Source organism: Phoca vitulina, unplaced genomic scaffold (assembly GCF_004348235.1).
Source record: "Phoca vitulina isolate PV1807 unplaced genomic scaffold, GSC_HSeal_1.0 scaffold73, whole genome shotgun sequence".
NCBI lineage: Eukaryota > Metazoa > Chordata > Mammalia > Carnivora > Phocidae > Phoca > Phoca vitulina.
In genome coordinates this window covers 2,876,427-2,903,927 of record NW_022589776.1, presented here as the reverse complement: position 1 = coordinate 2,903,927, position 27,501 = coordinate 2,876,427, and the positions used below count along the sequence as shown (strand labels likewise).

The following is a 27,501-nucleotide window of genomic DNA, read 5'->3' as shown; positions in this document are numbered from 1 at the left end:
TGGAGGAGCCAGGTCATTGGTCCTTCCTTACGTTCTGCATGGAGCGCTGGGTGTTATACGCAAACTCATGGGGATTAACATAATATAATTTTTTTAAAAAAGGCCAACATTTGGCTATTTGCTTCTTCATGTGTCCTTTAATTTATTCCCCTGTCCCTAAAAACTCGTAGTTACATTCAGAGGCTTGACTAGATTCAGGTTCAGTTTTTTAAGGAATGAATTTTCCCGAGTGTGCTGGGTACTATTTGCTGTGCCATCAGAAGGCAACTTTCTGGTTGTCCTCCCACTGCTGGGTCCTGTATCCTGTTAACTTGATGAAGGATATTTGGTATTTCCTCACTTTCTGGCATAAGAAAATGCAGGCTTGGGGCGCCTGGGTGGCTCAGTCGTTAAGCGTCTGCCTTCGTCTCAGGTCATGATCCCAGGGTCCTGGGATCGAGCCCCGCATCGGGCTCCCTGCTCCGCGGGAAGCCTGCTTCTCCCTCTCCCACTCCCCCTGCTTGTGTTTCCTCTCTCACTATATCTGTCAAATAAATAAAATAAAATCTTTAAAAAAAAAAAGAAAATGCAGGCTTAGCTTGTGTATTTTCTGCCTCACATTTTTTCAAGGCTCCCTGGTCCTTTTAGTACAAAAGTGTTGAGACCATATCTGAGCACTAAGGGTGCTGCTGTTTGCTACTGAATTCTGAATTGTCATTGCCTTTATAAAGGCCCTTTTGGTGGATGTTGCTAAGAAATGTGCATTTAAGAAAAAGAATGTAAGTTCATATCGATTCTGTACTTGTTAAATAAATATAAGCTCCTAATGACTCGAGTTATTCATTACCTTGATCATATAATACATAAAAATTGCTTCAGCATATACTTTTACTCCTAACACTAAGTGATCACAGTGTTAAGACTTCTGTGGGTTTGTCTTTGGACTCCTGTCGCACTAGCAATGGAGAGTCAAAATACTGTGTTCTAAAGTCACTTGCAAGTATGTCTGTCACAACTTGATATGTTAGGTTTGTTTTCAAATGTTAGGATTACTTTTTATTTAGCTTTTAAATGTTAAAATTTTAGATGGTTCTAAAGTCGAAACTACAGACAAAGGTACACTCACAAGTATGGTTTCCATCCCACCTCGTTCTTTTCCCTACTGGTAACCATTTTTATTAGTTTTGGGTTATTCTTCTGGTTTCTTTTTGAAGTAAGTAAATACGTGTATGTCTGTGTATTCACATGTCTCACCCTTTCGGACACTAAGGTAAGTATACCATAAACAATTTTCTGCACTTTGCTTTTCCTGTATCCTGCTGATCATTCTGTATATGTAGAAATAATCTTCATTTCTTTTTGTGACTGTAAAAGGACCCCCCATGTAGACATACCTGTTTATTCAGCTAGTCCTCGATTAATTGACATTTGGGTATTTCTATTTCTTTGCATTTATCATTCATTTTTGCCATTATTTTTGAGGTTATGTTAAATGTTTAACAGTTATCCTATATGTTAATTTTAAACCCTACCAATTTTTACCCTACCATTTTTACCAGATTCTCCTATTAATTCTAGTAGTTTAGTTTTGGTCAATCCTCTTGGATTTTTCCTATGTATGTTTAATCGCTTTCTCTTATCTAATTGACAAATACAAATGGAGATCACAGGCATCTTGCTCTTAACTGTGGATTTTTAAGGGGAGTAATTCTAAAAGAAATCCTCCCTTTTAATAAGCCTTTCCTGGCATACTCCTGGATAGACAGAACTATTCCATTGAACAAAAACCTAATCAACTTTATTGAACATAGGAATAGATGGGATTTTTATTTATTTTTGCTTTATGGTTATTGCTTTTGAAAATCATCTGATCCATGGTAACTTACTAATTGGTACTATAGAAAGATGTTTTCCTTTTCTTGTCAAGTTTAGATTTCGTTTTTATTTCTAAGCATTTAAATCTAGAGAAAAAAGTATTTGTGATTGGATTAGTAGGCCATGGTAATGTGTGGTATATGTATTACTTAAGCTGCTCATAGAAAACTATGGCAACCTTGAAGCACACAGGTACGAATTTGCATTTTATGCAAAAATTCAGGTTTTATTTTTACTTATTCTTACAATTGTGGGAGCTGGTATCAGGAACTTATAGGCAAATATCAGGAACTTATAGGCAAAAACAACTTTTGTTTTCTACATCTTAGCTGAACAAAAATACACACAATGTGGCATCATCATTAGGCAAGACTTGCTTTTTTACATTTCACACAAGAATACCATATTATCCTTTTTTGAACAAAATGCCCAGATTACTAAGGAAACCATCTTTGGAGGAAGTGTTTAATAAGCATATTTTATTTAAATAAATCCTCCAGGAGGAAATGGGAGCATTCACTGCCTTTACTTAGAAGAAGGCTATGTAAGCAGTTATCTGTCAAATTTATCTGTGCAGCTCACCAACATTTCCTCATTGGAAACATCAATATTTCCACATCGCAGTTCCCAAAATGACTTTAAAGTCTTAAAATTCTGTGTCTCCTTTGGCTTGCTTCTCTCTTGATTCCACCCAGGCTTTATTAATGGTTCGCTTCATGTCATCATCTCCGTCTTCATAAATTTTCTTTAGAACATTCATCAATCCCTCACTAGGATCTGTTTCAGTGTCATAGGAGGGCTTTCTGTGAAAAAGAAAACACAGTTCTAAATGATCCCATTTACTGATATGGTCCTCAATATAATCAATGCTTCTAGTTCAATCCATGTCCAAGCAGGGCCAATTAACTTTATATTCTTCACTTACCTCCTTCAGTGCCAGATCGTATAACTGGGCACTGAGGATACAACAAGAGAAAGACATGGTCCTGTGCTCAGGTAATTTGTTCTAGATTTAAAATCAAATTAGATACATGTATTTCCTAACTCTAGCCAACCAAGTGCACCCCCGGCTACAGGGGAGGAGTGGGAGGGAGGAGGAAGGCTGAATGACTCAATGTAGGGCATCGCCAGTGCAGGACATTTCAGGCAGAGGAAAAGTTTGACCTAGAACGGAAATATCTTTAAATAAACACTTTTTAGAATAGCCATTAAGTAGGATAAAAATATTCTCTTTCACTCTGCACCAGTGACAGTGAAACTAATTACATATGAGAAACTTCTGTGGAATTCAAAACGTTGATCTAGGTATCTGGACCTCTCTTGAGACTAATGGAATCTCTGGGAATGGACAGAGAATCTGTATAGAAGCAGCACAGGTGGGGCACCCGGGTGGCTCAGTCAGTTAAGCACCCAACTCTTGCTTTTGGTTTCAGCTCAGGTCACGATCTCAGGGTGGAGATGGAGCCCCGTGTCAGTCTCCACGCTGGGCGTGGAACCTGCTTGGGATTCTCTCTCCACACTCTGCCCCCCACTGTCCCCTCCCTCATGCATGCTCACTTGCTCTCTTAAGGGGGAAAAAAAAAGCACCACTGGCCCAGGGTTAAGAACCAATACAAAAAAGCCAACCAAACTAAAGCCCTCCGTAAAAAGCAACTTGCTGGATCTGTGCCCTCCTTAAATACATTGACAGTAGAAAGATACAAGATGATGATTGGGTTACTCAGTGGACATTAAGAGGTAAATGGTCAAATTACAGATTATACAACTCTTACCCATAACAGCAAAGTGTTAAAAATCTACAGTCCCAGCAAAGAATACATTTAATTCTTAAAGACGTGAAAGTAAACTTACTCTTTCTCTTTGCATTCTTTTTCAACCTGAGTCAGGTAGTCCCAACGTGTGTTTTCTGCTTTCTTTCTACATAAGATAAGAACTGTATCTGTCTTGACCTGGAAGAAAAGCAGGAAAACAAGTACAACTTACAGCACATGGAGATAAGCATGGTTATTTGGAAAACATTTACGCAATCAAGTTACTATTATGTGTAGGACCGGTTTTAGGTGGTACTAATACTTTACGAATAGGACTCATGAAAGAGAACGTACACAAGTAAAACTGGAATACCTTCAAATATAAAGACAAAAACCAAGACAAAGAAGGTATTAATGGGGTTTGTTCTTTAGGAAAGGCCTCTGTGAGGTGAAATCTGAGCTGTGGCCCAAGATCCAGAAGAAAGGGCATAGCAAGGAGAAAGGCTGTAAAACGGGATGATTTTGGTGTGTCTGACTTAAAAAGGAAAAAAGTGGTAGGATTTTGGTGATTGAAGGACAGAGTAATACAGTAAGGCGGAAATCAAAATAATATACAACTCTTTCAACAGTGATCCATATAATTCCTAGGATTCTTTTGAGTATTTAACTATGAGATTAATGGATAAAGAAGGAAGCAGTGAGGCACAAGCTAATTAATAAGTTATATTCTAATACTGCCTTTAAACTGCTATAGAAGTATGTAAACACAGATGGCAGAATGGCACATCTATGTACCAGATGTATTAAACCTTATTTAAGTAGAAAAGAGATTATCTGAGTTAGTGAAAAATGTGAATAATAGTTTAAAAGGCCATTTATTTTTTATAGATTTTACTACTTCTAATTAGGCTAAGTGTTTAAGCCCTCTTATGTATCAAAAATTAAGCACTTTATATATATTTCATTTCAGTATATAATTTCAACTCTGTAAGATAAACTATTCCCATTGTACAAAGGAGGAAACTGAGGCACAGAATGATTAAGTGAGCTACCAAAAAGTCACAACTAGTAAGTGGCAAAACTGGCACGAAAACTCAAGTCTCACTCTTAACCAATTTTAAAAGTTTATTCCCTTCTTGATTTTAATGCAATATTCTTATAATAATCTATTCTTCTAGAGGCAAGAGTTGACACAAGGCCAGATAGTTATTATTTTAGGTTTCTGGTGCAGCTACTTAATTCTGCCATTACAGTGCAATCACAGGCCCAGACAACACATAAACAAGTGAGCACAGGCGTGTTCCAATAATATAGCCATCAGGCTATAGTTTGCTGATCCCTGTTACAGAGGATAAATTAATTCTAGTTCCTCTCAATTCTAAATCAACCAGGTTCAATTTATTTATTTATTTATTTATATTTTTTTTTTTTTTTTTTTTTTAAAGATTTATTTATTTATTTGAGATAGCGAGAATGAGAGAGAGAGAGAGTACATGAGAGGGGGGAGGGTTAGAGGGAGAAGCAGGCTCCTCGCCGAGCAGGGAGCCCGATGCGGGACTCGATCCAGGGACTCCAGGATCATGACCTGAGCCGAAGGCAGTCGCTTAACCAACTGAGCCACCCAGGCGCCCAACCAGGTTCAATTTAATGAGGTTTCACAATATGACAAAAAAGTAAACTTACTTTTTTTGAACTGCCTTCCACAGAGATGGGTTTTAAGAGATTGTTCACAATCATGGAGTAACTCTTCCCATTTAGATTCTTTACCAAAAGATCAAATGACCTATAATACAATAGTGAATACATTATCTCTCTGGCTCTATGAGAGGTGCTCTATAGCTCTTGTGGAAAAAAGCCACAAGTTTTATTTTAGGATGTGCATTTGGCCATCCCTGGTGATAAGATTAGCCTCTTCAAAGCAGGTGTAAAGGAAAATTCTAAATTTAAGCAGGTTTAGAAACTGAAAAGAAGAGAACCAGTAATAAAGCAATCTCTGACTTAATGATCACTCTATTTCCCATCGTGAGAACTCACCTCTCTGTGAAATGCACCTGCACATTCTCGGTGGGGACCTGATGAACTCCAGTTAAGGTAATGTAGATTTTCACAAACTTATCTGACTGATCCCATCCTAGTAACAAAAAAAGGGACATGAGTAAAGTCTCATACTATCTCTAGAACAACAAATGCATATGGCTCCTAAAACTGGAGGAAACTAAATTCTGGAATAGAAACACGGGAAAAATAAGAAACTTTCTAGATGGAGAAATTGAGCTTCATAGCAGTTAAGTAATCTACAAAATTAGGCATCTAGCTAGTGGTAAAACTTGGATTCAAATCCAGGTTTACTGAACACAAAGCCCGTTTTTTTTTTATTCCTTAGAATAGTAATATGATCATTAAACACATTCTTTAAGAGTAGCCCATTTTTTGAAGGGGGGGAATCAGAGGGGGAGACGAACCATGAGAGACTATGGACTCTGGGAAACAAACTGAGGGTTTTAGAGGGGAGGAGGTGGAGGGAGGGGTTAGCCTGGTGATGGGTATTAAGGAGGGCACGTTCTGCATGGAGCACTGGGTGTTATATGCAAACAATGAATCATGGAACACTACATCAAAAACTAATGATGTAATGTATGGTGATTAACATAACATAAAAAAAAGAAAAGAGTAGCCCATTTTTCTAATACCACTCACACAAACTCAAAATGGATGAAAACGCGAGACATGAAACCATAAGCTCCTAGAAGAGAACATCCGCAACAATGTCTCTGGCACTGGCCATAGCAACATTTTTCTAGATGCGGCTCCTGAGGCAAGGGAAACCAAAGCAAAAACAGTACGACTATACTAAAATAAAAAGCTGCACATAAAAGGATCACCAATAAAATGAAAAGGCAACCTAGTGAATGGGAGAAGATATTTGCAAATGATCTATCTGGTAAGGGGTTAATATTGCAAAATACAGAAGAACTTGCATACAACTCAACACCAAAAGCCCCCAAATGATCAAATTAAAAAATGAGCAGAGGACCTGAATAGACATTTCCCCAAAGACGACATACAGTTAGCCAACAGACACATGAAAAGATGCTCAACATCACTAATCATCAGGGAAATACCAATCAAAACAATGAGATGTCACCTTACATCTGTCAGAATGGCTAGAATTAAAAAACAAACAAAACCCCAAAAACATGAAATAACAAATGTGGGTATGGATGTGGAAAAAAAGGAACCCTTGTACACTGTTGGTGGGAATGTACCAATGTAAAATGGTACAGCCAGTGTGGAAAACAGTATGGAAGTTGCTCAGAAAATTCAAAATAGATATGCCATTATGATTCAGTAATTCCACTACTGGGTATTTACTCGTGTAAAACAAAAACACTAACTTTAAAAGATACATGTACCCCTGCAGCATTATTTATAATAGCCAAGAGAGGGAAGCAACCTAAGTGTCTGTCAACAGATGAATGGATAAAGATGTAGTATATATGACAATGGAATCATTACTCAGCCATAAAAAAGGAGATCTTGCCATCCATCCAGAACAGCATGGATGGACCTACAGAGTATTATGCTAAGTGAAGTCAGTCAAATGGAGAAAGTCAAATAGCATATGATTTCATTATATGTTGAATCTAAAAAACCAACAAAAGCAGAAATAGACCCATAAACACTGAGAACAAACCAATGGTTGTCGGGGTTAAGGGGAGGAGATAGGCACAGTGGTAAAGGGGAGTGGGAGGTACAGGCTTCCAGTTATGGAATGAATAAATTGGGGAGAATAAAAGGTATGGCACAGGGAATATAGATGATACTGTAATAGCATTGTACGTGACACCTGAGGTGAGCACAGCCTAACAGAGGTGCTGGATCACTACGCTGTACACCTGAACGTATGTCTCATTGTGGGTCAACTATACTCAAAAAAATTAAAAGAGCAGCTCATTTTCTTTTTGTGGAAATTTTGTCCTATACCTAAATATCAATAATTCACTACTAAACTGGATGTCTAAACATCAATATTATCTAACTTCATAATCATTTCTACTTCTCTAAACAGTTCAAAGGCAATCATTGCTTTCTCAATTCCCTTCACTGACACAGTAAAATACAGAGTCCCAATCATCCAAATCTAATTTGACTAACCTAGATGAATTCTGTCAACTAAAAACATACAAACTTCACATAAAAAGTGAATAAAATGTGAATAAAAATGAATAATGAATATTGTATATATATGCTCTCTGTATATCCTTGACTGTTCCTTAGTCCTATAGAAAAAGTGTAGTGTTAATAAAAAAAAAAAGACATCCTAGAAGGTTCTGCAGACCTTCATCTAGTTTCTTCCCATTCATTCGATCCATCCTCCACATTGAGAACAGTTTCTCCCTTAACACAAATCAAGGTTGCTGGGTATATGCCATAATCCTACAAGCTCAGACCAGCTTCCTTTGGTCGAATAAGTACACAGCATATCTCCTTATTGTACTATACTACATCTCTCTTTTTAAAAATAGATTTTATTTATTTGAGAGAGAGAGAGAGCACACACAAGAGGGGCGAGGGACTTCCCGCTGATCGGGAAGCCCAATGCGGGACTGGATCCTGGGACTCTGGGATCACGATCTGAGCCGAAGGCAGTCACTTACCCAACTGAGCCACCCAGGCGCCCACTATACTACATCTCTTAAGCACAACACACACTGCTTTTCATTATGACAATACGGAAAATACATGCTGCCTTTCATGGCTCTATGCATGTCCTCTGCTCACTCGATCCCCCCTCCTTTTCTTACACTTGCCGAACTCACCCTTCAAACTCAAATGTCTAAGTCTCCATTACATCAGCTGTATTCCCACAAAACTTCACAAACCTCTATTCACTTCATTCGAGCAAATATTAAGTAATTACTATGTGCTAGATACTGGGAGCACAAAGAAAAATGACTGTCCCTCCCCTCAAGAGAGCTCATCAGATTCAAGTTGCACTGTTCCAAAATGATCTACTGAGAGAAAATGGTATCATTACATGTTATGGTATTAGTTGTATGTCTGTGTCCTAACCACACCATGAGCAAGGACTGGGTCTTGGTCACTGTGTATCCACAAGCCCAAGCACAACAGTGGCATAGATTGGGCACTCAGAAATGTTTCTCAGATTTGCCTCGATTCCTTTCCTTAGATAATACTGGTGGTTGTTGGGCAAAATAAAATGCAAAACAGGATTAAAACAAGAAGCTGTATTCCTTATATGCTGAACATATTTCAGAATAGGTTCATTCTTGCTACTCATTACAGAAGATCATCTTGCTCTTGTTGATAGCTTTTAAATCTATTCTTTCCTTTTTCATCTCTTCCAAAGCATCTTAATAAATAACAGTAGGTCTTCTCTTTCAAACTACCAAAAACAAACACTGAGACTATTTTAAAAATTGACTTTGTTAGTGGGTCACTACTCACGAATAAGTTCCTGGGAGGCAGAAAGAACTGGATGTAGGATAGGGAGTCATACCGTAATTACTGATTTTCACTGTATATCCTGTTGTAATGGGAGCAACCACAGCAGCTGGCTTTTCACTGTCAAGAAGTTCTGCTTTCCTCTGTGATTTCTGTTGCATCTTGTTCTTGATTTCTGTCTCAATCTTGGATTTTTCAGCTGTAAGGGCATCACGTACTCTTTTTCTAGTGGCTTTTTCCAGCAGCATCTTCACCTCTTCTAAATCTTTCTGTAGCTGTGTTAAAATAGAAGGAAGTTAGCTATGATAAATAAAATAATAACTGGATATTGTGCCTATTGGTCATTTCAGTTTACTGAAGAGCTAAGAATTAAGAGATTCATTTAAATTTTCTAGGGTTGGGTTGCAACCTGAGATTCTTTTCTCCAGCCTATTGAACTGTAAATAACTGAAGCTTCCTATTTTTTTTTTTTAAAAGGAAAACTTAATCTTAAACTAACAGTAATTAATCAAGCCTAAATTTTCCAGTTTGGTAGCTGCCTTTGTTTTAGAACGGTTTATTGACAAGATACTGTTGTGATTCATAAAGTTCGATGAAGGAATCTGAAGAAAAATTTATGGATTTCCTTATAACATCTGTTCCTAGTCATCAGGTATTAGGAATTTTAAAAATCTTAAAATAAAAAAGATGAGTGAATACACGATGAACATGGTGAAATGCTACAGCAACTTTACTGAGGTAGTCTACTTTCTGTGATTGTTCCTCACTGGTTCCTACCCCAAATACTACACATTAAAAAGTTTGCATTTTTAAGAGATAAAAAAAATAAAGACATTTCTGCTTTTAAGAAAAAGTCTTGTTCTGAATCTCCAGGTTAACGTTGCAGTCAAAAGTCTGGGTCTTGGTTGCACCAAAGAGGAGAAAAACCTAGGCAAACAATCCAAAATGCGACACAGTCTTGATCACTGAAAAAAACCACCTGTTCTTTTCTCCTCATGCCAATACACTGCCTACCAGTGTCTATTTCTACTTTCTAGAGAGAGGGCCAACATTTTATGACGTTCAAGAGTTAAAGACACTATTAGATAATTATAATTAATCAGCTTAAAACCTTTCCCCCATTATCCTCTGACATACTGCAAATGCATAAGATCCTTACAAACAAGGGTTTCATTTTTCTTAAAATAACTTTACATTCTGGCTTGATAATAGCAATTTGACATTATATACTATAGCCTCAGAGCATATAAAAAACCTCAATATAAAAATCTTTAAATGCTTGATAACTCAGTATAATGTCCAAGTAGAATTTTAAAGTCTTTGTTTCTTAAGTCTTACAAAATGTAATAACAGAAAAACAAATGCTTTTTACCCTTATCCATTTAACTCTGACGCCCTCATTTCACTTATCAGTAACTACTAGGATGTTTCTTATCTACTCCCCTCACCCCAAAACCCATACTGCTAAGACAAAGAATCCTGCAATTTCATCTTTTGAGCACAGAACCAAGATGCTTTCGTTCAAAGCAGTATCTTATTATGATCTTAAAAATTCACAGATTCTATTACCAATATGATAAAAATATTGAAATGTAAAATCAGTGTATTTGTTCCTGAGTAAGGATTCAGTTAACAACAACAAAAAATAGAAAATATATCAAGTCTTAAACAAGATGTTTTATTTCTTGACTGGATAGGAATCTTTTTTCTAGGAGGCTTCTTAACTCTGAGAATTAAGCAAGGGATTCTCAGGCCCTCTTTACAGCCAGTTTTGGCTATCTCGTACTACAAAAGGAAGGGAGCCACTCTTAAGTCTGAAGCAACCTTCCAACAGGCCTGTTTTTAATTCCACAGTTCTATTATTTGCAGACCTGAAACCAGTAAAATTGATCCCTTTGGTACTTTTCCTGCACACATACTTGAAGATGTCATAGATAAAGCAGTTTCTCATCTAATTTACCTTAGCATTCATTTGTTTTCCTTATGCAACATCACGCATCCCTTTTATCCCCACCCATAAACACATTCAAGCTTTTTCTTCTCTGAGTTCTTCACCAGGAAGCATTGAAACCAAAGTGCCTCAAAATGAGCAAAGGACTTGAACACAGCCATCAAGCACATGAAAAGATGCTCGACAATCTTAGTCATTTAGGAAATGCACATCAAGATCACCATAGGATGCCACTTCACACCCACTAGGATGGCTAACATCAACCCCCCTCCCCCAAATAACAAGTGTTAAGTAAGAGGGTGGGCAGATATTGGTACCTTCATACGTAACTTATGGGAACGTAAAGTGGTGCAGCCACTTTGAAAGAGTTCACAGGCTCCTACAATTCCACTCCTGGGTACGTACCTCACAGAATTGAAAATACATGTCCACATTAGAAGCTGTACACAGTATTCATAGCGGCACAGTTCATAATAGCCAAAAATCAATCATCCAAATGTCCATCAACTGATAAAGGAGAAACAAAATGTGGTATATCCATATAATGGAATATTATTCGGCCATAAAAAGGAACACCTGCCACACCATGGATGAACTAGAGATTATGTTAAGTGAAAAGAGCCAAAAGCAAAAAGCCACATTCTGTAAGATTCCATTTACATGAAATGTCCAGAATAGGCAAATCCATAGAGACAAAGTAATTAGTGGTTGCTGGAGGGAGCGGAAGTACGAAGGGACTGCTTAACAGACACTTAATAGGTCTCTTTTGGGGATGATGAAAATATGGAATTATACAGTAGTGATAGTTGTGCAACACTAAATGTACTAAAAATAGACACTTTAAAATGGCTAAACAGTGAATTTTATATCAAACAAAAACAACCTCTGAAGTGTCCTAAGTGTATTTTAAAGTACCTCAACTGAGAAAAATCCCTTATTTTGAAGAGGATTAATAACTGAGCTATCCACATGTGTGACCGTGAAGTCACTGCAGAGACTGTCTCCTCAGGGCACACGGAAACCCAAGGCCTATCTTTAACACGTAACATAAACCTGGGGCAAGGAATCCAGTATAATACACACATACACACACACATATTTTCTTCATTTAAAGATGTTTCCAAGTCAAGTATGAGATTTCTTGGACTTGTTCATATTGAGGAAGAGATCTCCAGAAAACAAATCTAGTTAATACTCAACACTTTACTGTGAATAACAGTGTCATGTACTGACATCCTACTTAGGCCAGGAAAAGAGCAATGCAAGTATTATTATTCTTATTTTGTAACTGTGCAAACTAAGTCTTCAAAAAAGTTAAGACGCCCCTGGTTCAGAGTTCATAGACCTTAAAAGAGAAAAAGGCTATTTCCCACCGCTAGTTACAGCCTTTCAATTTATTTTTAAAACGCATCTAGCAGATTGCTGTTTGCCAAGCACTGTTTTCAACATTTAGGACTATTAGCTGGTCTAACTCTATGAAATGGATACTACTGTGGCACAGAGACGCGCAATAACTTGCCCAAAGTAACCCAGCTACTCATGTGCACTGAGAAAACAGGACTAGGAGAAGTCAAGTGCTGGGAGCAAAGACTTCTCACCTTCCAACCGCCTTCTACGGTGGAATGACCCTCGGTTTCTGCAAAAGAAGCTTCACCTTCCCGGGCTCGTCTAGCAGGGGCTGACGGAGCCTGAGGAAAACGTGAAGGTGACCAGCTCGCCCAGGTCCACCGCGGGCACTACCTGCAGCCGGGGACCGCGACACTGCCCCGAGCACCCAGCCCGCGGGGCAGGGACCACCGGCAAGGCCGGGGCTGAGCGCCGGGTGTCCATCGACAACTTTCCCGGGGCAACGGAGGCCGGAAGCCGGGGGAGGCCGCTGCAGGTGGGCGGCTGGGCGGCCGAGACGAAGCTCAGGGACCCGACGACACAGGAGGGAGCCAGGGAGGCGGCCGCCGGGCACCTCAGCTCGGGATACAGGGCGGGGAGCGGGCGCGAGTACGGGGCGACGGCGCTCAAAGCCCCGCACGGCCGAAGTGAGGAAGATGAAGCCGGACCCTTACCTCTTCCAAAGCTGAAGCCATGGTCGGGCTGATTAGGCAAGGCCCGAGCTGCAGACACGCAGCGGAGAGAACAGGAAACACCGCACCGAACGCGCTCACCCGGACGCAGGCCCCACCCGCACGAGTCGCAGCTCCCCAAGCCTGCGCGCACACCCGACCCGGCGCGAGACCCGGCCCGCCTCCCGCACGCGGCGCCTCTGGAACCTTCGCGAGTCCCTCGCCGCCCCCCCCCAGCTCCCCCCCCGCGCGCGCGCACCGCCTGCCTCGCTTAGCCCCGCCCCGCCGAACCTGGCCCCGCCCCGTCCGCCGAGCCTCCTAGCAACGCTCAACTCTCGCGAGCAAACCAGCAGCTCGAGAAGAGTAACGCCTCTTCCTCCCCGCCCGGGCAACTGTACGTGTTATACTTTGACCGCGCGTGTCCCGGCTGCGCAGTCGCAGCTCAGAACCGCTGTCTTGGCGTATCTTAACCCAACCCCGGAAATAACGTACTGGTCTTCGGGGGTCCAAATCGGAAGTTGTCTAGAGAGTTGGCTGATTCCGTCCCCTCTAGGGCACCGGGTCGGCTAGGCATCCATCTTATCTGAAGCTAATTTGTGAGCGTCTGTGAGAAAAGGACCAAAGAGGGGGAGAAGGGGCAGCCTTTTTATGCCAAAACAGGAAAGAATGAAGACGGTTAGCGTGGAGAATCCTGAAGGGAATAGTTTGATTTTCAGTGGGTTCTGACGCTCTGGAGACGTCACCACGATGTAGCATCTGCGATGTGGTGGCATCATCACGGAGCGCCACGGGAGGTGGGGTTGTGGCCACGTGACGGGACCCAGTAGCGCTGCCAGGGGTTAAAGCGTCTGCCAGGCTCCCCAGTCTTCGGCCGCAATTGTGGCTCCCCCTTTGTTCCTTGATTGTTGAATTGCTTCTGCGGTACCGTCGTCCCCATCACCGAACATTCTGCAACTCTCTAATTCTAACCCAGGTTTGAATTCGATCTGAGGCTGTTAACCAGAAAAAATGTAGGCTGAGTTTTCCTGGGAATACACTATGTTCCTCCTCTTTTCAGATTATTTTAGCCTTGGGCACCCTTAAAACGTCTGCAACAGGATTAGGAACAAACAGTAATCTCTAGGAAGTCAAATAACCCTCACTCAGCTTTATCGCCCAAGGCAACGATTAGAAGTCTGAGAAGGAAAAAAGCTACTAGAAAAATGCAGGCTGGCCATTGTCATGGTGAAGAAGCTTCTGTAGTGCAGTACAAAAATAGACAAACTGCAATTACTTATAAGATGCATGAATCTCACAGACCTGACGTTAAGGGAAAGAAACCAGATAGAGTTTACATCGTTTGGTTTTATTTAAGTGAAGTGTAAAACCAGCAAAAGTCATTAGTTATGGTGTTAAAAATCAGGATAGTCTTTCCTTGGATGGGGAGGACAATGACAAACCACGAGGAGGCTTTTGAGGTTCATATAATGTCCTATGTCTTGATTTGGATGTTGGTTGCAGGTATGTTCCCTTTGTAGAAATTTCATGGAGCTATACACTGGAGTGCAATTTTTTTTGTATGTTATACTTAGCTAAAAGTTATATTTAAGTAGGCGGGAATTTTCCCAAGAAGATGAAATGTTACACTGATACATTACAATTGTCAAAATTGATAGAATGAACTCCTTAAGTTCTGTGCATTTTGTTGTATGTTAATTATTCCTGTTTCTTAAAAAGTGTCCAGCCCAAAGCCTGGAATTATTTATACTTAATTAAATAAGAACAAATAGCCCATTGCACTGCGCGAAAGGTTGACCTAATGCAGTGATTTTTCTAATTTGCTTGATTATACATCTGGGGCAACTCCCCCTACTGCCAGATAGCCTAAATAGAGATTTGATGTATGTATGTATGCATTTATTTATTTATTTTTATTACTGGTCTTTTTTTAAACTTTAAATTCAAGTTAGTCAACATATAGTGTAGTATTGGTGTCAGGAGTAAAATTTTGTGATTCATCACTTACATATAATACCCAATGCCCATCCCAACAAGTGCCCTCCTTACCATCACCCATTTTATCCCATCCAGTAACCCTGGGTTCGTTCTCTGTAGTTAAGAGTCTCTTATGGTTTGCTTTCCTCTCTGTTTTTATCTTATTTTATTTTTCTTTCCCTTCCCCCATGTTCATGTTTTGTTTCTTAAATTCCACATAAGAATGAAATCATATGGTATTTGCCTTTCTCTGACTTATTTTGCTTAGCATAATATACTCTAGTTCCATCCACATTGTTGCAAATGACAAGATTTCATTATTTTTGATGGCTGCATAATATTCCTTTGTATATATGAACCACATCTTTATCCATTCATCAGTTGATGGACTTCTGGGCTCTTTCCATAGTTTGGCTATTGTGGACATTGCTGCTATAAACATTGGGGTGCAGGTGCCCCTTTGGTCACTATGTTTGTATCTTTGGGGTAAATATCCAGTAGTGCAATTGCTTGGTCATAGGGTAGTTCTATTTTTAACTAAACTTAGAAGATTTTAAATACCATCTATTATCCAGTGACTCCCAAATCAGTGTCTTTAGCAACACCTCTCCTCTGAGCTCCAGACTCTGTCTCTACTTGGATGTCTGAGAAGTACATCCAATTTAGCTTATCTGAAAAAAAAACAAAAACTGCACACACACACAACAAAAATCTCCTCTCAATCATCTTCTCACTTCAAATCAGTTTCTCCAATTATTCTCCCGCTCTGTGAATGGTTACCTCCTGCTCCTAATTGCTCAGGCCAAGGAATCATACTTGAGTCTTCAATCTCAGGTCCTACCTCCCATCCTATAGCAAGATTTAGTGTCCTTATCTACAAAATATGTGGATAATCAAACCACTTCTCACAACCTCCACTGCTACCACCGAAGACCAAGCCATAATTATTTTATCTGGATGTTTAGCCTCTTAACTGGTTTCTTCCCCCCGCCCCCCCGCCGCCCCGGCCCCGTGCCTTTACAGTTTTCCACAGAGCAGCCAGAGTAATCTTTTCAAATCATTATATCCCTTTGGTAAACAACCTCCCAATAGCTCCCTGTTGGGCTTAGACTAAGCGCAAACTCCTTACCATGACCTAACATATACTATATGATCTTATCTCACCTTTATGATGAGTATCATGTCTCATCTCACAGAACTCTTCTCTCACTGCTCCTCCCTCTCCCTGGTTTAAACACTGGCATGTTGTCCTTGAATCCACGGAGTTTGCCCTCACCTCAAAGTCTGTACTCTGTGCTGTTCTCTCTGAAGTGCTTTTCCTCCAGACCATCACGTAGATCATTGCGTAGATCTTCATTTTACTCAAGTCTCTCAAAAGTAACCCTAAGGGCTGCTCTTCCCAGCTGTATTAGTTAGGTTTCGATCAGAGAAGCAGAATCAGTAGCAGATACTTATTGCAAGGAATTAACCTATACAATTGTTAGAACTGGCTAAGCAAGTCCAAAATCCTTAGGCCACACAAGCAAAAATGGATTATAGGCAGGCTGGGCGCCATGAGAACAGGTTGAAGCTTTGATCCACAGAAGTCAGGGAAGGAAGAATTCCATTCTTCTCTCAAGTAAATCTCAGCCCTGTATTAAGGCCTTCCAACTGACTCAATTAGCCCCACCCAGATTATCCCAGATAATCTCCCTCAAAGCTAAATGATTAAGAGCTTTAATTACTATGTGCACAATACACAGCAACACTTACTTTTTGGCTGAATCACGGGGGAGTGTAGGCTAGCCAAGTTTACATATCAAAAACCATCCTATCAACCTCATCCCCATCACTCACCATTTCTCTCCACCCTCTTACCCTGTTTTTCTTCATAGTACTTATTAATACCTGCAATTTATTAGTCTTCCCAACAGTCACTCTCAACTGGGGGCAATTGTGGACATTTTGCTTACTCCTTCCTCCCAGACATTTGGCAATGTCTGGAGACATTTTTGGTTGTCACAATTGGCAAAATACTACTAATATCTAGTGGGGAGAGGCCAGGGATGCTACTAAATATCCTACAGTATGCACAACAGCCCCCACAAGAAAGAACTCTTTGGCCCAAAATGTCAGTAGTTTTCTCTGAGTTTGAGAAAAATTCTGTGTTAAAACTTCTGAGGTAGGATCTTTTTGTTCACCTCATTTCTAGCACTTAGAGACTGGTGCATTAGGCAGTCAGTAAATTTGCTTGAATTAATTTAATAGACCTGGCAATCTGCATTTTATTTTTATTTTTGTCATTTAAATACTACAATTTCTCTTTGGTGAGCCCGTGCTAAAGCCTGAACTTCCTTGCAAATTTTCCTTGCAAGTAAACTTTTAAAAGATTTTGTTCTGTCTCCCTTTGACAGTAATCAAAAGTTTTGTTACGGAAGAATTTCAAAAAGATGAAATCAAGAATCCCTCGCAAATATAAAAGGAACATGTGACAAATATTTTATTCAACTCACTTAATGAGGGAACCAGTAAAATGTTAAAACTGTTATCAAAGTGTATTTGCATAATGGATCCTTAGAGGCAATTTATTTCTATTTTTTAAAGATTTTATTTGAGAGAGAGTGGGGGGTGGGGCAGAGGGAGAGCATCTCAAGCAGACTCCCCACTGAGCATGGAGCCTGAAACGGGGCTCGATCTCACAACCCTGAGATCATGACCTGAGCCGAAACCAAGAGTTGAACACTCAACAGACTGAGCCACACGGGCGCTCCTAAGTGCCTGTAGTTTAATAAGGGAATGTTAATGTAGGGTTGCAAAGTTAGATACAAACTGGCTAATGTCCTACCAGGGTAATAAGCCATATATAACCTTTGGAGTATCCATTCCACTGAAAAGAAAGTAGGGATTTGCATCCCTACTGGACATAAATCTACAATTTAACATGTAACTTCACTAAGTCTAGGACCTTTAATCAGTAGTGAACAGTGAATTTCATTTCCTGTTAATGTTAAGAACACTCATGACTTCTAACTACCAAATTCAGTAGATTTTTTTGAATAATTTTGCTATTTTACTTTTTACATAAAATTTCTCATTTTTTAAAATACCACATGGGTCAGGGGGCTCTGGGCTGTCTCAGTTGGAAGAGCATGCAACTCTTGATCTCAGGGTAGTGAGTCTGAGCTCCATATTGGCTGTAGAGATGACTAAAAAACAAACAAACAGAAAAACATTAAAAAAATAAAAATAAATAAAAAATACCACATGGGCCAAACAAAAGAGGTCTGTAGTCTGGGTTTGAACCACAAACTGTAATTCTACAATCTCTGTTTAATATTCTTAATACATGAATTGTAAGAGGAGCTGACTAATCTCTTGGATTTCACTTAGGTTCCATGGACTCCCAGAACAAAATGCAAATTGGGATTCTCTGTACTCTGCCTCCACTTCCGAGAACTCCTCTGGAGTCTGGCTTGAGTTATGCTATCACCCACTGTGCTGTACTTTGAAAGACTTGCAGCAACTACCTCATCCAGGATTAGCCAATTCGATTTTTGCAAGACTGGAATTGGGACCTGGAGATGCCAGTCCATCTCTGCCGGTCACTTGAAGAGTAAACATGTGAACTTGGTAGTTGTGCACTTAGAAGCAGGAAAACTTGTTTTCAGAGGGAGAAGCAGCAGTAGATAAGCATTACCTGGTGAGATGAGCAGAAGCATGATTAAGAAACAGTTGCTTAAGTTCCTGATGGCATTCCAGTCCTTGTCCCTGTGCGTCTTCAGGCCCCACTGTTTGGCCTTTATGAGATGAATACACCTATTCCTTTCTTTCTTTTTTTTTTTTTTAAGATTTTATTTTTATTTATTTGACAGAGAGAGACAGCGAGAGAGGGAACACAAGCAGGGGGAGTGAGAGAGGGAGAAGCAGGTTTCCCGCCAAGCAGGGAGCCCCATGTGGGGCTCGATCCCAGGACCCTGGGATCATGACCAGAGCTGAAGGCAGACACCCAACGACTGAGCCACCCAGGCGCCCCACACCTATTCCTTTTAATTAATTGCCTTATTATTATTAAACTAGCTGTGAGTGTCTGGTACGTACAACCAAGGAATCTCTATATACAGAAGAGGGCCCTTGGCAGTGCTGCGTGCACAGGATCTTTCTGCAGGGGATAGCCCGCAGCAAACTCCTGGCATATTCTTTCTTTCTAAATGGACTGGAGTCTAGGGTCCGTTCAGAAGCGTTACATAAGGGGCACCTGGGTGGCTCAGTCAGTTGAGCGTCTGCCTTCGGCTCAGGTTGTGATCCCAGGGTCCTTGGATCGAGCCCCACCTCGGGCTCCCTGCTCAGTGGGAAGCCTGCTTCTCCTTCTCCCTTTCCCTCTGCCTGCCGCTCCCCCTGCTTGTGTGCTCTCTCTCGTCAAATAAATAAATTCTTAAAAAAAAAGTGTTACATAAACATTGGGTTCAGATGATTCAGAATAAAGTTAACTAGAAACAAATAAAAAAGACGTGTATGGGCTTCAGAACAAATGTTTATTACTGCTTAATGGGGCCAAAGGGGCAACACAAAGCATTGAAAACATCACTGACTCACAAAAAGTCACCTTGTTACCTTCTTGGTTGAATTTATTTCACAAGGCTTCATTCACACATGAAAACAAGATACTAATCCAAGTTCGTAACTGTTATAAAAGTAAACATTTGCTGGGACAATGTACAATAAATTGCACTTTTCTTAACAAGCATTACATTTACACTGATAGCCTGTACTATACATAATACATGGAATTATGGAAACAGCTACTTGGTCAGTGATTACAAAGGCTGCTCACTCATGTTTCTTTTGTAGTCAGTCAGCACTGTTTGGGCCAATCAACTCCTTTATTCTAGAACCTGTATTCATTAGAGAAGTCATGGACAAAATCATAGAAGTCACAAAAATAAATGGTACAGAATTTCTGCTACCTCCTCAGCAAGGGAAAGGTAGGAGTTGAAAGAAGGGAAGTGATGCTGATTGAGAAACTTCTTCCTTCATTTGAACTGAGGATCCATACATTATGCAAAATACCAAAAATGGAGAATATGGTGCAAAAGGCTATTGGGTCATCTTGGATTCTGGGACCATCTCCAGCTTTATTCTTGTGCTTTCATGACACCAGAGTCTTGATGCATTTTTATATTTATAATTAAGTTGCCTATATTTTATTCCATATATAATATATAATATAGTTATTAAAAGTTACATTTTAACAGAAAATATTTTACATGGTAACTTATTGCCAATGAAAAAGGAAAGTAACTTAAAATGTTTATTTTCTACTCAATGATTCTTTTTTCTTAAAGTTTTCCGAACACTACTAATGATAAACCAAGGATGGAGGTGGGGAGAATGGGACATGTTGATGAAGATGTTTTTATAACAGGTAACGAATTCCTTTGGAGATACGCTTGACATGTAGTCTTTTAGATGGAAGCTGGGAAGGGGACACCTGACAGCTGACTGGAGTCACTCGGCCACTTGTCAACATCCGCTTTTCTCGTTACAACTCACGATCGTCATCTGTTGAGACGCAGCCCACGTGGAAGCATTCATTTTGGTAACTTTTGAGAGAGAAGGAAATTCCTAAAATGAAGGGCTTTGCATGTGTTACATGGAAGTCACTGTAAGAGAGGAGGGCTGTTCTAGAGCAGTTCTAGTTCAGTGTGGCACCAGCAGGTCAACCAGAGGGAAAGACTGGCCACATGTGTATTCAGGGGCATGGTACCTGGCCGTACAAAGAGGCAGGGATCCTCTATGTAAAATTCTACCAGTCACGCACACACACAAATCAAACAATGTTCAAATCAAACAACAGCGGTTGTCCGTTCTCTCATTTACTTGTAATTGAAGCAAGAAAATCAGCTATTTAAGAGTCTGGATTTTTTTAAAAGAGTAAGTTCTACAACAGAATCCTCTTGTTAAGCAATTAAAAGTGTTCTTCCCCAGAGAGAGAAAACAAGGTATCTAATTTTTTAAACGCTCCCTTTTCCCTGCAAGGGATCCTGAAATAGGACAACCACCTTAGCAGAATCGTTAGTGGGCTGACTGCAGCTAAAGAAAACTCAATCCCTTACGTTACACGTGTAGGCCCCATCCTCAGTACCTGATGAGCTCCTTTCAGGATCTCTCATCTCATGCCCTGAACTGTGCATTCTCTTGTTTTTCTCATTTTCACTGGGAAATAAAGCCACTAGTTATTAACTGGAAAATATTTTAAGAAAATGGAGTAGGGGCTTGAGAAAAATGTTAATATACGGTACAGAATGACAATTTTGGATAAAAAAGATAAGTATTATTATTCACTATCCCAACATCAGTACAAAGATTGCTTTTGTACTTTACTTTGGAAATTTAAGAAAGCCAATGAAGAAATTATGAACTGAATAGCTGGGAGAGGGAAAGAGAGAGAGTGGTTGTATGGAAAGAGAGGCCAGAGGCCTATATGACATTCCTATTAGTGTTTCTGATAGGTACTCACACACAGAACATTAGGTAGCTGAGAATTTCTTTGCATTAAATTATATGTAACTAAATATAACCAAATTGTGTCATGGCTCAGGGTGTGAAGCTAGCAAACATATGCACTGCAAAATTCAGCTGAGTTTTTTTCAGCTTCAAAGAATGTGTTAAACAAGAGTCTCAAGATATAAAAGCTAATGAACTGAATTATCAAATTGAAATTCATTCCTTTTATTTATTCTGCAGAATTAAATGAAAAGATAAATCATCACTCTTCAGAATACTGCAAGTGTTGGATTTCTGGAGGAATGTTTCACACAACATATCCCAGGAAAAGATGAAAAACACTCTAGAATATTTGGAAATTTCCTAGCTATCTGGGCTGGTTGATGTCTTTCTAAAAGAAATTCAAGAGAAGAGTAGCAATTTTTAAATATATTTCAAAATAAGTGAAATTAAAACTAACAGTTACTTAATACAGGGATGCATGAGTTTTCAAACAATACACGGGGAAGGACTGGGGTGGTGCTATTATAACATGTTGAATGAATAATCATATCATATACCAAATTTTGAATTTTCTTTCTATCTAGTATTGCTACTGACCCAAAGGCATTGCAGTGAGGAACAGTTTAGACTTATGGTACCAATACACATACCTAAGTATGATATGGAACTGGAGAAGAAAAAAAAAAAACCTATAGATTGCCATTAAAATCTTTTGACAGAGTTAAGAGAAAACGCAAAAAGACCGATTACACATTTGGAATGTGTGTACCTGGTGATTTTGTTTAAAGAAAAAAAAATGTAAGGGGCTCTGGAACTGAGCCCGGTGTACAGGTGAGGACCGCACCTACGGCCACTCTATTTCTCCATCAACTACCACGTAAGGAAAAATATGCAATTTAGGCATTCTGTGGAATGTGCTGATTTTTGGAAGTTAAAAAGAGCTCTGTACAGTAAAACTATATGATTCACAAAACACAAAAGAACATCTTTAATTTAGCTGGCCATTTGATAAGGCAACTTGTACAAGGCTTCTTGGAATCAAAGCATAAAATACCAGCAAAGCTAAAAAATTATACTAAATAATTTACAGAAACAAGTACCAAGATGCAATTTTCTAGCCATTATATTTTACAACAACAACAAAAAAGATTACCTTTTCTAAATCACCAAGTAGGGAATATCAGAGTCAACAAGGACACTCAGAATGCTGGATTACAAGGAAATGAATATTATAATGAAAGACGACAGGACAAAACACAATTCTGTAAGAAAAGTATTTGATGAGTGTAATAAAGGATAACATCCATATCAGTTTTATGGGTTGTAGATGATATAATAAACACCAATGAAGGGGACTTAACTTTTTAGAGTTTAATGATCATTTTGGAGGAAAGGATCTATTATGAGCAACTTATAGTGCATGCTCCTGGAGTTGAGATGGCTCTTATTTAATTTTTACTTCCAAGAATGTGTTACTTTTAATTGCAACATATGGCACAGATGAGAATCACTCTGGCTACAGAGTTTAAGATCCTTTGCAAAGAATATGTTCAACAATGAAGCGCAGGATGAGTATCAATAAATGTTATTGTACATAGCGGACAGTAGTTTGGTTGGCGTAAAAGGACCAAAGCCTCCAAACAAGCTGAGAAAATGGGAAAATTAGTTTTGCTGTTACCAAAAGATTTCCTGCAAGGACTATATATATAGACAGGTTAAATATAATTGAAAAAAACTATTTCCACCAACTTTGAAACAACAGCTTTACCTCTCCATGAGATAAGTATTTCTATAAAGATTTTATATTCAATCAAAAATGTTACCAATGCATTTGCATCTCTTCGTCTGGGGTACCAAGGGCATTTTAGGGAGATATGGAAATCAGTAAAAGTTGTCTAACAGTAAACTAAGATGATGTGAAGCTGACCTTTATTTCCCATTTCATAACTTTAAAAAGTAGAGTATATTAGTGTTTACTTAGCAAATATATGTCAACATTAAATTAAATACTCTGTCCCTGGTTCTCTATTTCATTTGAAGCACAATGGCTGACCTGGGCCTTTCTAGGCTTCTCTGGTAAAGGTTCGCTAACGCTGCAACTCACAACAGCCGCCTCTGACTTCACGTTTGCCGGAAGTCACAGCTGTGTTCAGACTTAGGAATCGGCAATTCCCGTGTAGAGTTTCTCAAAAGGACCTGTTAGAATACTAGGGCCAAATGATTTATCTTATCCTGCATTTATCAAAAGCTCTGTTCCTTTCATCTAGGGTGTTTTCTCAATAGTCTATCTTATTCCATGGTTCTTGGCACTTCATTTCCAGATATACCCAACAGAAAATGAAAATAAACTCATTCTTTTTGGGGGGACTGTTCAATCCCAGGTTTATTCTTTAGACAGGATTATCGTTTTCCAGGGAGTCACTTTCAGGAAGAAACCTGACAGATGTCATAAATGGTCCCACAGTGTGCTTTATCTGAATAAATCCTGAAAAGATAAGAGGTTTAGATTTCAATCTTTTTTTCTTTTTCTTTTTCTTTTTTTCTGTGACAAATCTCATTCTATCACTTCAACCTTGGAATAAAAGACATCTCCATTTTTATGTAAAGTAAGAGTAATTAGGAATAATTAGTTCTAAATAAAAAGCATTTAGTTCTGAATTACTTATTTCCAACTAAACATCAGGCATATAAAATAATGGGTAATACTATGATGGAACTGAACATGGCCTTCCATGAAGAAGCTCGAAAGCAGGTATTCAACATAACTCAGGTCAGTTTAAACATCCCTTTGCAAAGTGTCAAACGAGAAAAGAGTGAGAGCTACTGAGAGATCCTGGCTTGCTTTCTGGCCTCCTGTACTTTCCTGCAAAGGGATACGGGGAGATTCCTCCTGGGTTTCTGTCCCTTTGATCGTTGTGCTCTTGTGCTTGGGGGGAGGCTGGAACTATGTGCTCTCCTTGGGTGGCTGGGTGACCAGCGGAGGCTGCAGTGGCTGGGTGCCCGTGGCCGTTTTGATAGAGTTCAGGGTTTTGCTAAACCAAGAGTTTTTTGCAGCTTGGATTTCATTCATAAGGGCTCCTCTCTGATGTTCAAGTTCCTAATTAAGAAAAGAAAATCATCAGAGTTATATAAGTGTTTTCTCTCTGCCCAAAAAACCAAAGTATAGCTTTTCGGAATCCCCAGGTCTGTATAGCTGTAGCTGTCCTCCCACAAAACCCACAAGAGATTTAATCGGCTTCTTAATGCAAGAAAACAGTTTAGAGCTAAAAGAGTTACCACTGGAAGTCAGAATCTTGCTTCCTCTGAACAGTGAAATGAAACCTCATTTTATCTTTTCTTCCCCCTGCGTTTTTGGTCCAAATTTAGGTTCAGGTTACAACATGTTTGAAACAACAAATAGACATATAGATGGACTGAACTTCTACTGATGATGTAAGCATGAATGAATTCTAGTTCCAAACACATGGCCTTCGCCCCTGACAACATCCTGGGTCCAGCACAGAAACGGTTAAGGGTCGCTAGTGCGGCCCAGGTTAGAGCCATGGCAGGTTATAGCGGTGGGTAAGGACCTTGGGAAAAAGGAAATGGGAACAGCCCATCAGAAGCCAGGACTATTTTTCTAATTATGTTATCTTCCGATATGGACATAGATTTTCGGGAAAGGGATTTGGTAAAGTCAGGTAAAGATGAAGGAGAAAAAGCTCCAAAGCAAAGAATGGGTGTCAGCTAATGTTCACCTGTCAGGGAAAGGACAACAGAGAAGGTCTGGCCTTTCCTTCTCAGGATCAGCTACCACAGTGACTGAAGTTCGATGAGAAGGAGCGACCTTGGCAACAGAAATCTCAGGGAAAGCTAAAAAAGCATATGCTTAAACCCGTTCTCCTAGGATATTATCTTAATCACTACATTTTCATTTAAAACTATGTATTTATGTCACTTTAAAAATAATGATGTAAAATGTGACGATGGAGGACACATTAGTGGGCAAAAAATGTGTTCATCGTATGTGGAAACATCTTCGGATGCTGAGCTGGATGGGTGGACCCAAAGGACGAGAATGTGTCCAGAGCACGGACTGTGTCTCTCCTCTGGTCACCGACCTGGATTTTGCACTTGGCCTCCACCAGCTGCAGCTTGGTCTGTGCCAACTCCAGCTCCATCTCCCTCAGCTGCTTCTTCAGGGCGTCCTTCTCATCAGCCAGGTCTACGCCCTGCTCCTCCCTGCTGACGGCCGCGGGCTTCAGAGCGCCCTCTTTGCTGAAAATGTCGCTGCAGTGTTTACAGGCCATCATTTTACCCTGAAATAGCCAAAGAGAGAACCCACATCAAACGACTTCACGGCAGAAATCCCTTCCTGAAACAAGAGGAGAAGATGTTCATGTAGACGCTGCTTGTGGTCCTCAAAGGCAGGCCTACTTCTGAAGGTAATTATTTTTCTTGTGCCGCAACCAAAATGGTTTTAGCACAAAACCCAACTGTGGGGGCACCTGGGTGGCTCAGTCATTAAGCGTCTGCCTTCGGCTCAGGTCATGATCCCAGGGTCCTGGGATCGAGCCCCGCATCGGGCTCCCTGCTCAGCGGGAAGCCTGCTTCTCCCTCTCCCGCTCCCCCTGCTTGTGTTCCCTCTCTCACAGTGTCTCTCTCTGTCAAATAAATAAATAAAATCTTTTAAAAAAACAAAAAACAAAACCCCAACTGTGCAAGTTAGGTGCTCCTTGTGTCTTAAAGTATCTCTAGAGAGGCCCTGGAAATGGAAACTATGAGAGCATCTCTGTGAAACCCTGTTCTAGAAATTCTGTGCTGCCAATAGTCTTTCTAGAGCCCCACGCCATAGGCTCTCCATGCAGTGTCTCCTGAATCCTAGAGTTACTGTAAGACCACATACTCTTATCACCCCCATTGTAAGTGAAGAAACTCAAGAGTCTAAGTAGCTGGCCCATAGCAGACGGACTAAATCTATGCTTGCAACAAAGTTTATGTCATGTCCTTTGGTTCAGCTTTAAGCAAAGAGGATCATTATTGTTCAAGGTAATGAAAGTACCTCTGCCCCATGCCTGGCCTGCCAATCAGATGCACAGCACTGACCAAAAGCAACTCTTCAACACACTGGTGCTATTGTTTTCTTAAAATACCTCCAAAAATAGTTTAGAGCTAAAAGATATTACAGAATATTTCTATTTTAATATACTACTACATATTATAATATGTCCATAACCGAAATAACACTCCTCTCTTCACACACACACACACACACACACCAACTCTCCCCACATTTCTGTGTCATTATGCCTGTTTCCACCATTTAGGCCTGAACACTGGGGTCATCTTTTCTTTCCCTTCTCCTTCATTCCATATTCAGCTGGTCACTAAATTATTTTTCTGACATGTCCAAGCTCTTCTCATCCCAGGCCTGAATCCCTAGAAATCACCTTCTCAGCCCCCACTGATTGCTTTTTTTTTTAAATTAACATATAATGTATTATTTGTTTCAGGGGTACTGGTCCGTGATTCATCAGTCTTATATAATACCCAGTGCTCATTACAGCAAATACCCTGATTGCTTTCTTATCCCATCTTTAAGGCACTCTTCAGATTCCTACCTGATTAATATTCATTAGACACTTGAAAGGTATCTTGTAACTCTCTTCAGAACCTGTAAGAATAATTAGCCCACTACTGGCACTAAATAGGCACACAGCAAGTATTTGTTATATATATTTATTGCTGACTAAATAAAACGTCAAAGTGCTGGCTTTTGATCTGGGTCTTAAATGACTAGAAGTTTACCAAGCTGGGTAAGCAGTTCTATTAGGCTGAACCCTATGAAGGAACAGACTCCCTGACGGAGGAGGACATTTCAGCAGGGAGAGCACTGTGTGCAAGGATGCTGGCCCTTCAGAGAACTGCAGGGAGCCGGAGCAGGGCCCAGCGGGAGGAGATGGCTCAGCAGTGAGAGGAAGGA

The 27,501-nt window shown here is 40.0% G+C and overlaps 2 protein-coding genes across 5 annotated transcripts in view; both read right to left on the bottom strand.

Annotated features, from left to right (window-relative positions):
- Positions 1-2,059: 2,059 nt before the first annotated feature.
- Positions 2,060-13,308, bottom strand: CACYBP (calcyclin binding protein). Its single transcript, XM_032393467.1, has 6 exons — positions 13,083-13,308; positions 9,127-9,346; positions 5,640-5,736; positions 5,289-5,388; positions 3,706-3,803; positions 2,060-2,657 (listed from the first exon to the last, which is right to left on the bottom strand). The coding sequence occupies exons 1-6, from the start codon at positions 13,101-13,103 to the stop codon at positions 2,501-2,503; spliced, it is 693 nt and encodes a 230-aa protein (XP_032249358.1). The 5' UTR covers positions 13,104-13,308; the 3' UTR covers positions 2,060-2,500.
- A 9,190-nt stretch (positions 13,309-22,498) lies between these two features.
- The window catches only part of RABGAP1L (RAB GTPase activating protein 1 like), a 782,624-nt gene continuing 777,621 nt past the window's right edge, over positions 22,499-27,501 (bottom strand). For all 4 annotated transcript variants that reach the window (XM_032393374.1, XM_032393376.1, XM_032393377.1 and 1 more), the window contains 2 exons: positions 25,640-25,837; positions 22,499-24,636 (listed from right to left, as the gene is read on the bottom strand). In XM_032393374.1, the coding sequence (XP_032249265.1) occupies positions 24,484-24,636; positions 25,640-25,837 (351 nt within the window). In that variant the 3' untranslated portion in view covers positions 22,499-24,483. The remainder of the gene's footprint in view (positions 24,637-25,639; positions 25,838-27,501) is intronic.

Coding starts and splice junctions, on each gene's coding strand:
- CACYBP (XM_032393467.1), bottom strand. CDS start 13,103: ATGGCTTCAGCTTTGGAAGAG. Junction 5,389..5,639: donor CAGGTGCATTTCACAGAGAG/GTGAGTTCTCAC, acceptor ATTGTATTATAG/GTCATTTGATCTTTTGGTAA. Junction 2,658..3,705: donor AAAGAATGCAAAGAGAAAGA/GTAAGTTTACTT, acceptor TCTTTTTCACAG/AAAGCCCTCCTATGACACTG.